Source organism: Pundamilia nyererei, unplaced genomic scaffold (genome assembly GCF_000239375.1).
Source record: "Pundamilia nyererei isolate P.nyererei 1_Seehausen unplaced genomic scaffold, PunNye1.0 scaffold00089, whole genome shotgun sequence".
In the NCBI taxonomy this organism is placed as follows: domain Eukaryota; kingdom Metazoa; phylum Chordata; class Actinopteri; order Cichliformes; family Cichlidae; genus Pundamilia; species Pundamilia nyererei.
This window is the reverse complement of record NW_005187490.1, coordinates 2,163,386-2,177,590: the sequence shown is the minus strand read 5'-3', so window position 1 is coordinate 2,177,590 and position 14,205 is coordinate 2,163,386. Positions and strand designations below refer to the sequence as shown.

Sequence of the window (14,205 nt, the reverse complement as noted above, 5' to 3'; positions counted from 1 at the left end):
CCGACCACCACCAGTAGGTAAACATGGGGTTAGTATCTTGCCCAAGGATATTTGGCATGCAGCCAGGAGGCAGCCTGGGATCGAACCACCAACCTTCTGATTAGTGGCTGACCTGCTCTGCCACCTGAGCTACAGCCACCCGTGAAAGTGTTGTGGTCAGATGAGACCAAAATTGAGCTATTTAGCATCAGCTCAACTTGCCGTGTTTGAAGGAGGATGAATTGCTGCCTACGACTCCAAGAACACCATCCTCACCGTCAAACATGAAGTTGAAAACATCATGCTTCGGGAGTTTTTCTGCCAAGGGGAGAGGACAAGTGCACTGCATCAAAGGGAGTATGGATGGGCCCATGTTCCGTCACATGTTGGGTGACAACCTTCTTCCCTCAGCCAGGGTATTAAAAATGTGTCATGGGTGGGTATTCCAGCATGACAATGATCCAAAACACATGGGCAAGCCAAAAACACATGGGCAAGCCAACATGAATTGGCTCAAGAAGAAGCATATTAAGGTCTTGGAGTGGCCTAGTCAGTCTCCAGGCCTTAATCCCATAGAAAATCTGTGGAGAGAGCTGAAGGTTTGAGTTGCCAAACATCAGCCATGAAACATTAATGACTTGGAGAGGATCTGCAAAGAGGAATGGGACAAAATGTGTGCAAAACTTGACCTACAAGATATGTCTGACATCTGTGATTGCCATCAAAGGTTTTGCCACCAAGTACTAAAGCTTTAAAGCAGAAATTTGCAAAGGGATCAAATACTTATTTCCTTCATGAAAATGCTAATTAATTTATAACTTTTTTGAAATGCATTTTTCTGGATTTTTTTAAATATATATTGTTTTGTCTCTCACTGTTCAAATAAACACATATTTGCCTTACTATAGTCAGTTTTCTGATTATTGCGAGAGCCAATCAGCCTGCAAAGACTCATCCATAAAGTCGGATTAGGAAGTAAGATATTTGTTCTCTATAATCCCAAGTGAAACAACCATATGTTTGTGGTGTTAAAAATTTTGAAATTTAACAGCCAGCAGATATATCAGAAAAGATGCTACCCGTTTGCAATTTGAGATTAAAAGTTTGCTTCAAAATAACGTTTATGTAAAGACCCAGGAAGAATTTCATCTTAGCCTTTTGATCACTGGTGCAGGAAAATATAGTAACAGTGTTTATAATTCATGCTGATTTTATTTTATTCATAAGGGGTGCTGAGAAAACATGAAGCCAAAAGATGAAGATAAAAAAATTGAGAAAATGCTTTGAGAAACCTGAAAGTAAACATCGAAAGCTACAAAGACAAACTGACTGCACAAAAGTTATTACTAGCCTATACAAGTCTGACAGATGACTCTACTGCATTGTGCTCTCTATCGTGACTCAAAGCAGCTACTCAACTAGAGGTGACCTAGGAAAGGGTCAATCAAGGTGAAACTATAGAAAAGCACTAAGAGCCTGATCACCACTACACTTACTTTATGCACATAATGTTTTAGTCCATACTTCTTAACCTCCATCTGCAGCAGGAAACATAGAGACCCCATCTTTACTGAAGGACAACAAAACTAAAATCAACTTCAAAGTTGATTTTTTTCCTATACATGTGCAAACCTGGAAAGTAACTAAATGTTTTGGGTTTATTAATAATAACATAATTATTAGTAAGCTACTGTATGCCAATTTTTCAATTCAATTTTGTTTATACAATGCAAAATCACAATAACAGTCGCCTAAAGGTGCTTATATTGTAAGGTAGACCCTACAATAACATACAGAGAAAAACCCAACAATCATATGGCCTCCTATGAGCAAGCACTTTGGCGACAGTGGGAAGGAAGAACTCCCTTTTAACAGGAAGAGATCTCCAGCAGAACCAGGCTCAGGGAGGGGCGACCATCTGCCGCAAACAGTTGGGGTGAGAGAAGGAAGACAGGACAAAAGACTTGCTGTGAAAGAAAGCGTTACTCTGGGACAGCATATTTCTAATTTTAGAGATTGTGCAAATGGAAGAAAGAAGTTCTACAAATTTGTTTAATATGTGCATTGAAGGACATATTCTGGTCAATAATAACTTCAAGGTTCCTTTTGAGAAAAGCCAATTGAGTCTAATAACAGATAAAATGCTGTATTGAGGCTGTCATTTTTAGCATCTACATGCATGTTAAAATCCCCCCAAAACAATGACTTTATCTGACCTAAACACTAAATCAGATAAAAAGCCTGAGAAATCAGACAGAAACTCAGTTTAAGTGTGTGCTGGAACAGGTGTCAAATACTTCTGAGAGAGCGCAAGCACCAATGATGTTTAGAGAAGACATTGTACATCTATCGGACAGTTCTAATATTTATGTTACAAATGAATACAATGGATTGAGAGTCCAAAATCACAAAATCTATATCCAAGCTTCAAAAAGTCATCTCCATCATATGTTTTTTTTACAGTGGGAGGAAGTGATGACTTAAAAGAGACAATAGATCTTTAGGTGCCACCCACACTTCAGCCTCCCTTGAAATTGTATTGGATGCAGGTGCCTTCAAGTAAAATCTGGTGTCTATCAAAAACATAACAGACAGTTACTGTTGGTGGGATAAGTAGTTGGATGCATAGTTGGAAATTCCATGCATAGGAAGCAGCATATGCTATGCTCTGAAAGTTGGTCTTTTGCATAAGAAGTTTTCCTCTGTGCAAGATGCAGCAACAGCCGAAGAGCATCTGCACATGCCACAGAATGGTATGTTTACTAAAAAATTACTAAAACTAACTTTAAAAAATAAACTAAGAATGCAAAATCAACAATACAAGTAAAATAAAATCAGGGTTGCAGGCAAGTGATACAATTTGATATCATAATGGGAAAATGGAATAACTGAAAAACAAGAAATACAAGGATGTTACTTTAGGCCATTCATAAGCCAAAGATATTAGAAGAATATTAGTTAAATTGATCTTCATATAACATCATGATTAGATGCAGCTTTATATAAAAAAAATTGCTCTACCTCAACAATTCACCTTATCCATCAGTGCAAGAAAGAAGGAGAAACAGTGGAATGTTTTTCTACATAAAACACTTTTCATTTAATACTTTTTCACACTAACAGACTTCCTCTAACAGAACATTTTCTGTGTGTGTGTGTGTGTGTGTGTGTGTGTGTGTGTGTGTGTGTGTGTGTGTGTGTGTGTGTGTCTGTGTGCACGCGGGGGTGTTTAAGCTCTTTACCATGTCAACCAAATTTCACAGCTGACATGTAAAAATGATTTCCTTTCAACCTGCCCCTAAGTTCTGATTGCATTAACTCATGTCAGTGTATCAGTTGTGGTGTTTTTGACATTTATTTAACTAAAGCAGGTCAAATTAAAATAAGATTTAAAAAAAAAAGATCAAGTGAGAGAAATATCAGCTGACATAATCTGCATACATACTGTTGAGTCTCGGCGTTCCTCGATGGGACTGTCTTTAGGTGTCAGGTTGACGGCCAGCTCCAGAGTACCGAGGTCCTGATCAGGATACTGAGGGTCCTTCAGCACTAAAGTCACAGGTATCGTCCTGGAACACACAGTCATGAATATGTGCAGTGTGGTGTTTTCTGCTCTGCTTTCTGGCATGCTTTTTTTTTTATAAGGCCAGTGTCACTACACGATGATTAGGTTCAGTAATTCACCTAATTACGTTCAGTAATTAGGTGCAACCTAATTCATTAGGTATTAAACGTACCTGTCTATGTAACTACAAATCATACCTATCAAATAGACTCCAAATTGTTCATGTAAATGGAGAGTCCTCTTCACACACACCAAGGTTAATTATGGAGTTCCACAGGGTTCAGTGCTAGGACCAATTCTGTTTACATTATACATGCTTCACTTGCGCAGCATCATCAGAAGGCATACTTTTTCATTGCTATGCAGATGACACCCAACCTTATCTTTCCATTAAGGCCAGATAACACACACCGGTTAGTTAAACTGTTTGAATGGCGTAAAGACATAAAGACCTGGATGACCTCTAATTTCCTGTTTATAAATTCAGGGGGTAAAAAGACACATAAATGTTTTAGATCATCAAACAAATTAAAATATTAGACAAAGATAACACAAGCAAACACAAAATGCAGTTTGTAAATCAAGGTGTTTATTATTAAGAGGGAAAAAAAACAATCCTACATGCCCCTTCATGAAAAAGTCATTGCCCCTTCCTATTATAACATAAATTAACTGTGATGTATCACATCTTTTGGAAACTTCAGCTCGAATAGGACCTGCCTGACAAAGCCTAAAAAAAAGATCTTCAAAAGCCTTGATCCCCAAGACCTTTGCACAAATACTCTGTGGACTAACGAGATAAAAGCTGAACTTTTTGGAAGGTGTGTGTCCCATTACATCTATTGTAAAAAGTAACAGCATTTCAGAAAAGGAACATCGTACCAACAGTAAAATATGGTGGTGGTAGTGTGATGGTCTGGGGCCGCTTTCCTGCCTCAGAACCTGGAAGACTTGCATGGTACATGATAAATGGAACCACGAAGTCTGCTGTCTACCAAAACATCCTGAAGAAAAATATCCACATGGGCTCAAATTGTTGTCACCAAAATATGTAGTTTTTTGCTTTGTATCTGTAACCAGACCTTGAAAAAAATGTGTAACTTCTGTAAATATTTTTTACAAACAGACAAAAAAAATGTTATCTATGAATGCACAAACATAACATTTTCCGATATTTTGGTTTACAAGGTTATATAACTCAGTTCACAACTACGCAGTCTGATTTACAAGTACAAAATATTTATGACCACAGTTTGAACCCGGCCATCTGTTTGTGACCTCAAGCTGAAGCACACTTGGGTTCTGCAGAAGGACAATGATCTAAAACAGACCAGCAAGTCCACGTCTGAATCGCTTAAGAAAAACAAAATGAAGATTTTTGGGTGGCCTAATCAAAGTACTGACCTGAATCCAGTTGAGATGCTGTAGCATGACCTTAAAAAGGCGGTTCATGCTTGAAAACCCTGTGGCTGAATCACAACAACTCTGCGCAACCAGTTATTAGGTTTAGGGGTTAATCACTTTTTCACTCTGGGCCATGTACGTTTGTACTTTTTTCCACCTTAATATTAAGCACCTCCATTTAGAAACTGCATTTTTTGTTTACTTTTGCTATCTTTGTCTAATATTTCTTCAATGATCTGAAACATTTAAGTGTGGAAAACATACAAAAAAAGGAAATCAGGAAGGGAGAAAACATTTTTTCACACCAATAAAAACATACATACAACAACATTTTATCTGTGTTTATTCTGTGTCTTTTTTTCATTTCGTGAAACATGCAAAGAATTATTAAAATATTTCTTTATTATTTTGTTCTTGTTTTTCAGAACACAATGTTGGCACTAATATCTGACATACCTCTGCTGCTCTAGAGACTCCAGGTAAAGAAAAGCAGAACCCATGAAGTCATCCTGAAGGCCGAAGTCATAGTCAAACACCTGCAGAAGAGAAATAAACAATCTCCACTGACCAATGTTCATTAAGAATTTATATGGAAAAGCTGTGTATGTGTGTGTGTGTGTGTGTTAGTTCTAAGTCTTTACCTTGACATACAGAGGTTCATTCAGACTGTCAATGATTAAGGTCGTCTTCTCATCCCACACTGGGTTGAGGTTTTTATGGATGATTTTGCTCCTAAAAACCTCTTTGCCAGCAAGCTTGAACTTGACATATGGATCACTTGTTCCTACATCGACGAATAAAAATAGACAAATAAAGCTATCACACATGCATAAAAGCAAGAGCTGAAAAATGCAATTAACTACAGATGTCACTGCACCTCCTCTGTCTCGGACAGCCAGGTTGTGTCCTCTTTTCAGCTCGATCTCCAGCTTGTACATCCCCGACCGAGCTTGGTCAGAAGAAAACCCCGAAGGACATGAAGTACCCATTCCCTGTTAGCACAAATGAATGCATTAAATACATGCAATAAACTGCTTCTCTACAAAAGCCCTCTCAGCCACATCCTGACTTTAAACTCACCAACATTTTTTATGAGAAGTCTCTTCCAGCCTGTCACTGAAGTGTAGTTTCACTAACTCATGGTAGCTATCTACATCTAAGCTTACACACTTCCTCTGACCAAAGTGTCTAATTCAGCTTGGTATCTTGTCCCAGGGGTGATTACTAACAGGAAATTACATGAAAGAACCTTCCTCCTATCTGATCACAGTGCTGAGGTGCAAATTGTTTTCCATTTCCTAAAACTTTCATTGCGGTTGCAATATGATCACCTCTGTGGCAATGCAGAAACAGAATATAAGTAACAGCATGGGCATGAGTGGCCTAACGCTGCTTTAATACCTGTTATACAGTTTCTGCGAGACAGGACCGTTTAACTTCATTGAACATTTCTACACATATTGAAAGTGGAACTGTCACAGACATCTGCACTCTGCCACGCCAAAATCAACTATACATGGATATTTACAAAGACCACAGATGGAGCTCAGTCCATGGGTCAATGGGACATGTTTCAGAGTCTGTGATCAGGGAGATTAATATAAGAACGACACAACTAGAGACAATAAATGACTATAAAAACTTACATACAAAGAGACACTAAATGACAGATATATAAACCTCATTTGTGGTCCCTGCATTGGCTGTGTGTCGTGACATGCTGCAGTTTTGTTATGGTATCACTATGCATCACTAAAACAAAACCCTTCCTTAATGCTGGTAAAGCCATTGAAAAGATCAAAACAGGAAGTAAAAGATTAAAGAGTTTCTCAGCATCAGAAAGCCTCATCTTTCCAGCTCCTGCACTGATAAATGATTAAAATGATGCTAAAGACTGACCCAGTCTCATGTTTGTGTCTTCCACCAGTTTGCATCTGCTTGCAATGATTCGCTTATTGAGTTCAGTCACTAATCCACAACTGAAAGGCACAAAACAACTACAGAGACACACAATACAACCATGGGTTCACCACTGTCAGTAAAACTTTACGCATTAGATAATGTAATGTAATGTGCAGTGAGTCATTTAATTCTTAGGTGTTCTTAAAACACCATACAGGTGGTATAACTCATCTTATTTTTCATTGCTGGAATTATTTCCATGCAATATTAAAGCTAAGACACTTCATTGAAAACATGTCTGTAAGCAATCACTGACAATGAAACATCAATCTGCATCCATCACTGCAAATGTAACACAACTACTCTGCTGGGAGAGCAGCATCCTGTCAACACAAGCACTTCCACTCAGAGAGATGCTCTGATCAATATTTCTACAATATGATATTATATATGAGCTCCTTACAGTGGACTCACTGGAAAACAAACTGAGCATGTGTACTGTACTGTACACATATTCACAGACTACTTACAATAAATTTTTGCATTGCAATATATTGAATAATGTAGTGACAGCTGAAACTAATTTTGATTTTTAAGTAACTTCTTGATTTGTCTTCATTAATGGTTCAGTTTGACAACACTGTGAAAAACACTGTAAAATACCAAAATATCTACATTTATGATATAAAATGGAAAAAAAACTGCACACTGCAGAAAGAAAATTGGCTACAGACAAGTTTGTGATCTAAGTTTTCTAATTGTCTGTTTTATTTAATTCAGTAAACAGGTGCTACATTTCTTTTTTTTAAATATCCTGTCAAGTCTGGCAGCTTTTGTAATCAGAATTGCGATCTGAATGTATTGTGGTACCAAACAAATGTTGCTTTTGCAAGAACAGCTATATAGAATCTCTATAGCCTCCTCTTTCTTATGTGAATCTTCAATATTTATTTATTTCTATTTGTGTTACTTCAGTTATCACATTTATAGGCAAGAGAGCAAAAAGAGGAGGTGGTGGTGTGGTAGAGGAGAGATACGGGGAGATAGAAACAAATAGAAATGCACAATGTATCGCCAACTCCAGTACCTGTTAGAGACAAAACCACCCCTCTAATACGAGTTGAAAACAGGGTCCCAGGGCCCCAGACCACCCGGCAGAGCCCTCCCCCCCGATAAGGGAGATGTCCAGGCCACAGAGGGCCACCATGGGAGCGGCCCAGCGGCCACAAGAGAACATCAAGCCAACACCTTATTGTTCTACACTTTGGGACCAGAAAGAAGAGGAAGAAACTGAAAATCACTATGCAAAGAGAGTGAGTCATCAAAAAAACCTGAACCAGCAGAGCGCTGCAACTCAGCGCTGTACAGGGATGCTAGGTTGAGCTGTGGTTCACCAATCAGCTCGTTTGACCACTTAATTTGATTGAGTGAGTTTCTGTTCTTTAAAGATAAATCTCTAACACAGAGCAAAGGGATAAAATAAATTCAGTAAAAGTACAATAAAATCAAACCATCAGTTTTTTTTATTAGTTTGGCTAGTCGAAGTCTTGTCAAACATAATTATGAAGTAGCACACAGCTTCAGAGTTTCAAAGCTGTAAGATACAGCTTTGAATTTTGCAGCAAACTGTGAATAGAAAGAATTTTGTCAAATAAGTCAGAGATTTTGTGACTATAGTTTGAAATTAGGATTTTGTGGTTAGCGTTTTTGGGGGGTTTTTAATGGTGGAAGGTTTCGCATATTGTGTTTTAGCGAGGGTGAAATAAGGTGACTGAGTTAAGACCTTAAGTCAAGACTATGTAAATATACATTTACAAAAAAAACTGTGGTAAAAGTGTGATTTTATATTGATGCAGTGATGTAACAACATTAATTATAAACCACTTTTAAAGCTTTATAGCATCAAGTCTTACAGCTTTCCTGCTCAGCTATAAATCCGGTAGACACATTATGAAACACAGGCTTGCTTTCTGAGGGTGAAACTTCTGAAGTGTGCCAAGTTCTGCTCTGGCAAGCTGTGGAAATTCCACTGGCGGAAACAGAAAACATGATAATAAAGTGAGTGAGACTATCCTGTGTAACATGAGGAGGCTGAGTGTGTCAAGCTGTCTGTGTGGAGGCTGGATTGTTGGAGGAGGGCTGTTAAAGTCTTATGTAGCCTAGTCTCCACCCATAGCTGCATGTAACAAGTAGGGTAAGACATATGAAGAGATAAAATCCAACCAGCAGGCAACTTGTCTGACAGTATAAAGTTTCCTGTGTCAATTTTACGTACTGTAAAATTACTGTTCCTGAGTCTTGAGCCACTCCTCATATCTTTATATGAGCTTTCTGAACGTCTTTCAAAGTCTTTCTTTAGACACTGGCTGCTCTTTCACTCGCTTTCAGTCCAGTTTCGCAGGACATCGCTTTTTCTTGTTGTTTGTCAAACCACTTAACTCTGACCTTCTAACTATTCCCAGATCAGTGTGGGTTCATTTTGTCAGAGAATCGACCAAAAGGCAGCGAACATCCAAAGAAGAAAACAAAGTCTATGTTAGCTTATAAACTGTATGTGTTTTTCTATGTATATATTTTGAATAGCGAATGAAATGCAGACCTCCTTTTGCTCATTTGTCAGTGGTTGCGTTCATGATAAGGTTACATTGCATACTAAGCCTTTCTTGTCTGGATTTGGCTCCATGTTTCATGTCCTGTTTACATTAGGAATGAGTGCCTCTTTTTTAACTCATTATGAGAGCCCACTATTTGTGTGGGTTAACACAAGCATGTGCAGGTCATGTACAAAGGACAGTCTTGTGTAAAATGTAATCTACAGAGGTAGCTCTGGGTTATTATCACCTGGCTTTCTCCAAAATTACCTCACAATGCTGGAAGTGATTGACTGTGTGCCCCAAAATGAGTCACTGAGCACATAAACTCATCGGGAAAGTGTTTGGAGAGGTTAAATCCAAGGGCCGTTTTCCCACTGACTTCTGTAGGACCAGATGTCTGTTTACAGCCTAGAGGAATATACAGGAAGACAGTATGTCTTCCAGAATCCAGCTTTAATGCACTTCCACGTTGGCTTTGGGTTCAGACCCAGAAATTGAAATGTCCATTTTTTATTCTTTCTGTGATCCAGATCAAAGTACTGGATCACTGGTAATGTAGCCTTTTGCATGTTATTATCATCTTTTAAAACCTTGGGCATCAGAAGAGCTAATGACCTTTACACACCAAACACTTGAAACTCATGCAAATATTTTGTGTAATAAAAATTATTCTCAGTTATTGTAGTTATTATAAAATGTAGCCATTTACACCAGCCATGAACTCTTGCAGAATTAATTTGCAGCATTTATTTTTTTGGAGTCATGCTTGATTTTTCAGATAAACAGATCTGACCAATCATACCGCTGCATTTGGCAACAAGCACACTCATAGCTCAAAGCCCACACCAGTACTGAATATGCAATGATATGGAAATCTTTTCGCAAGCCTCAACAGTTTCCCCTGTTTCAACTATTATGCTAAGCTAAGTGGATTCTAGCCTCAGCTACTTACTAAACACCCAGACAAACAAACAATAATTAAGTGTATTCCCAAAGTCTGTTCCTTTGAGTTGTGAGAATTCATGCCAGTTTTACACTTGGTGGCATTGGTGATTGTACTTTTGCTTTTAAAGCGTGACTGGAGAAAATCTGTGGTATGAAGACTCTTAGAAAATGTACCAGTCACATCTCTTGTGTGAAGCTGTTTGTTATCTCTCATCTTGGCAGTCAACAGCAACCATCTATTGCGGTGTTACTTTGGCTTTCATTGCAACAGCTCACAGGTTTTACTGCTTCATTGTGACCCAGCATTAAAACGTCTTTGCACACCCTGCAGCCTATCACTTTGGCCGGTATGAAAGACGAAACAGATGAGTATGGAGGCCAAAAAGTGCACAAACCCAGTCCGAGGCGGAATCAGGATGTTTACATTATATGACTAACACGTTCTGCCAGAATTAACAAGCAGCTTAAGAAAGGCTTAAATGTCCTGTGGTACTAAATCAGGAAGCAAAGCGCCAAGCTGGGAACACCCCCAGCTACACCGATACATGCCTATTTTAGGACTGGACGTCCATGTTTAAACACTCACCTCTACATCACACCTACAGACAGATATCATATTTTTGTAATACAGTATTTTACCTAAAGTAATGCAGATGTTAGTGTAAAGTAAGCATATCATGACAATTGCTATTATATTACTATATCACTACTGTTATACACTTATAAGCTCACTAATTAATTTTAATTTTATAATCAAGTATGAAGGTCTGTAGTAATGCATCTCTGATGACATGAGTATACTCACTTTAACTGAAAGTAGTAGAATGGCTACTTCTTGGTTTTAGGAGATTTCACCCCAAATTTAAACTAACTATGAGGAACCTCGTGTAATACTTCTATTAGAATGAATTAACATCGCATAGATAACAATAACAGCACTGCTTGTCTTTGTTCTTAACAACACTTTGGTTCTGACCACATCCGTCATCATTTTCACTCTGAATGAATCTGAAAGTCTTTCAGTTACTGATTGTCAAGCAGACAAGAGTTTGATCTGTAATGTGTAAAAAAGAAGGTTTGTTCGACAAAACTCTGGATTGTCATCAGTAAAGTTATATGGTAACGACTGCCATATAGAACCCAACCACTATAGGCAATATTTTGACATTAATACAAATATCTGATCATTTAAAAATCTAAATTTTTTTCTTTCAGACACAAAAACCATAAACAAAGTTCCCTACCATTTGATGTGTGCAGTTATGTCCTTGTTTACGCTCTGTTTACCCAATTGTGCTCAGCTGGTTGTTGTGTTTGTAGCATTACAAACATATTGGCAACAGGGAAAGTGCAGAGTGCCCTTTGGTGGACAAACTATGCAACGTCAAAGAAACACTCTTTAACATTGTTTCTTTACTTTTTCATTTTTATTTATCAACTGTTATGAATGTTAATACAGTCTGTCGGGCAAACAGCTATGATCAGCAATATCGTCCTACTAATAAACCTGTGAGGCGTCGTCAATGCACCCATTCACCTTCTTGCACTTATGCGAAGAAAATGGGAAAATACAGCAACATTTTCCAATTTCTCCCTGGAGGCCCCCAGGTCATTTTAACCCTTTAAAACTCAACCCATCAAAAAATAGCCAGAAAATTCGGATTTATTTTGGAGCTAAGATGTTTATTAACCCTTAAAACAAAATCCACATTTTTTTTTGCTATATCATGTTGTGTATGATCGGCAAAGACATGTCCGATCATAGTGTCCAAAGACATGCAGTTTGTGGGGATAGGTTAATTGATTAGTCTAAATTGCCCATAGGAGTGAATGTGAACGCGAATGGTTGTCTGTCTCTGTTTGTTAGCCCTGCGAGAGACTGGGGACCTGTCCAGGGTGTACCCCGCCTCTCGCCCTATGACAGCTGGTCTAGGCTCCAGCACCCCCGGCGACCCTGAAAAGGATAAGCGGAAGCAAATGGATGGATGGATGGATTGGTTTTTGGCAAGTTTTTGTTAGCAACAATGGTAATTTTAGATTAAAAAAAGAAAGAGTTTTGTCCATAACATTTTGAAATGATGACAAGTATTGATCATGTTGAGGAGATAGAGGTCTCTGAAACTCATGCATCAAATATGAAACAAAGGGCGTTATAGGGTTAAAGCCAATAAGTTCTGGGTCTACCCTAGGGTGCCCTCCTAATTTTGTTTCCCCATAACAGTTTCATTGTTGCGCAGTTTTGTTTGTCAAAAGGCTAATTTAATTTTTCTTCTCTCTCTGCAGATTATATAAATAATTGAACAACGTATTACTGTTTAACTGTTTAATAACTGTAATGTGATTAATGAATTTTTTTACTAATAATAACGTTTCACATCATAGAGTTACAGAAAATATAATGGAATTACAGTATAACACTTCTTTGTAATGCCCCGGCACTGCTAATAATCTAATCTTTGTGTGTACTGTAAGTTTATAGGACACCTTTTAAATGGTGCTTACAGGTACCGTCGCATGAAGCTGAAAATGAATCCAATAAAACAACAGAAAACTCAAGGTAGGAAATATCTTCAGCACTATATCTCCTTCATGTCCACAGCAGAGCCCTCCATAACATGTTGGCTTAACCTAATGTCCCCGATAACATAAATATCCCTGCTTATACAGACTGTGTGATCAATACAGTAACTAAAAGGCTGAGAACAAACCCGATTCAACAAAGAGAACATAGATGAGCTAAAGGAGTTCACTTTACACTTTTTTTTCACGTCGCCTACAAAGTAGCTGGACTGAGGAAACGTGTGAAAATGTGTGAGTTGTACTCTTTCATATTCAGTTCAGTTATAGCCGCGTTCAATATGTGAGCTCTAACATCATCGCGTGGTTGTCAACGCTGTGTGGTTAAAGTGACCAAGTAAATGGTTGCACCTGTGAGTGTGTGCACAGAAATGCATACAAACGCAGTTTCTCAGTAACCCCTAACACACACAGCAGATTTGTGAATTATGAAGCTGCTTCCTGGGTAGCAGAACCACCAAATGTTGTGCTATTTGCAGCAGTATAAATGCTGCAATAACCTGAATGCCCAGGAACACAGTCAAGCAAATCTAAACGCAAAAAAATGTGCAGCTAATCTCAAGTTTAAGAATGCTAGCCAGAATTCTTACTATTATTACTATCTCCTGTTTTTGAGAAATGACATATCTAGTGGAGCGTAAACCAGTTACCCACAAGATTAAAACCATCATCAAGCATCTCTCACACCAGGGCATAGATGCCGGACTTCTGGGATTGTCCTGTGTTGCCTCAGTGTTTATCCTTGGCCCTGACTGGGATCTGGGGAGTATGAGACCAGGACAAATGTTTGGTTGTATTTCTAGTCCCTTCATGTCTGCTTCATGTCTGTCTCCCTGACAGCTGCGACAGGGAGCTCTCTTTAGGTGAGTGGTCTGTAACACTGGTCAGGTGGCTGGTATCGTTCTGCCTGAGTCTCATCTCATCATATTATTCAGAACCAGTTTCTTTCTCCTTATTTGTTTCATTTTTCAAAGTCAATTGCCCCAAATAGTCAATAATTGACATAATGAATGCTAGTCAGAATTATTACTAATATTAATATTCCCACAAAAACACAGAAAAAAACACAATCACAGAGCTGAAAGAAAGGTGGATAAAAACAAGTGATGGTATTAATGCTGGAATCCACTAGTGATGGGTCGTTCGTGAACGAAATGGCTCTTAGAGTCTTTGATGTGAACGACCCGAGCCGGCTCCTTATCGCGAGTCGTCACGTGGGTTTTTGCTTTCTTTCTCTCA

The 14,205-nt window shown here is 38.4% G+C and overlaps 1 protein-coding gene across 5 annotated transcripts in view; it reads right to left on the bottom strand.

Annotated features, from left to right (window-relative positions):
* Nucleotides 1-14,205, bottom strand: part of mctp1b (multiple C2 domains, transmembrane 1b) — a 37,172-nt gene that overhangs the window by 15,634 nt on the left and 7,333 nt on the right. For 2 of the 5 annotated variants that reach the window (XM_005739133.1, XM_005739137.1), the window contains exons 2-6: nucleotides 5,826-5,940; nucleotides 5,590-5,732; nucleotides 5,405-5,484; nucleotides 3,425-3,548; nucleotides 1,476-1,517 (exon numbers count right to left, since the gene is read on the bottom strand). In XM_005739133.1, the coding sequence (XP_005739190.1) occupies nucleotides 1,476-1,517; nucleotides 3,425-3,548; nucleotides 5,405-5,484; nucleotides 5,590-5,732; nucleotides 5,826-5,940 (504 nt within the window). Of the gene's footprint in view, nucleotides 1-1,475; nucleotides 1,518-3,424; nucleotides 3,549-5,404; nucleotides 5,485-5,589; nucleotides 5,733-5,825; nucleotides 5,941-6,028; nucleotides 6,076-14,205 lie in introns of those variants that run through there. The other 3 variants (XM_005739134.1, XM_005739135.1, XM_005739136.1) reach the window with 2 other exon arrangements.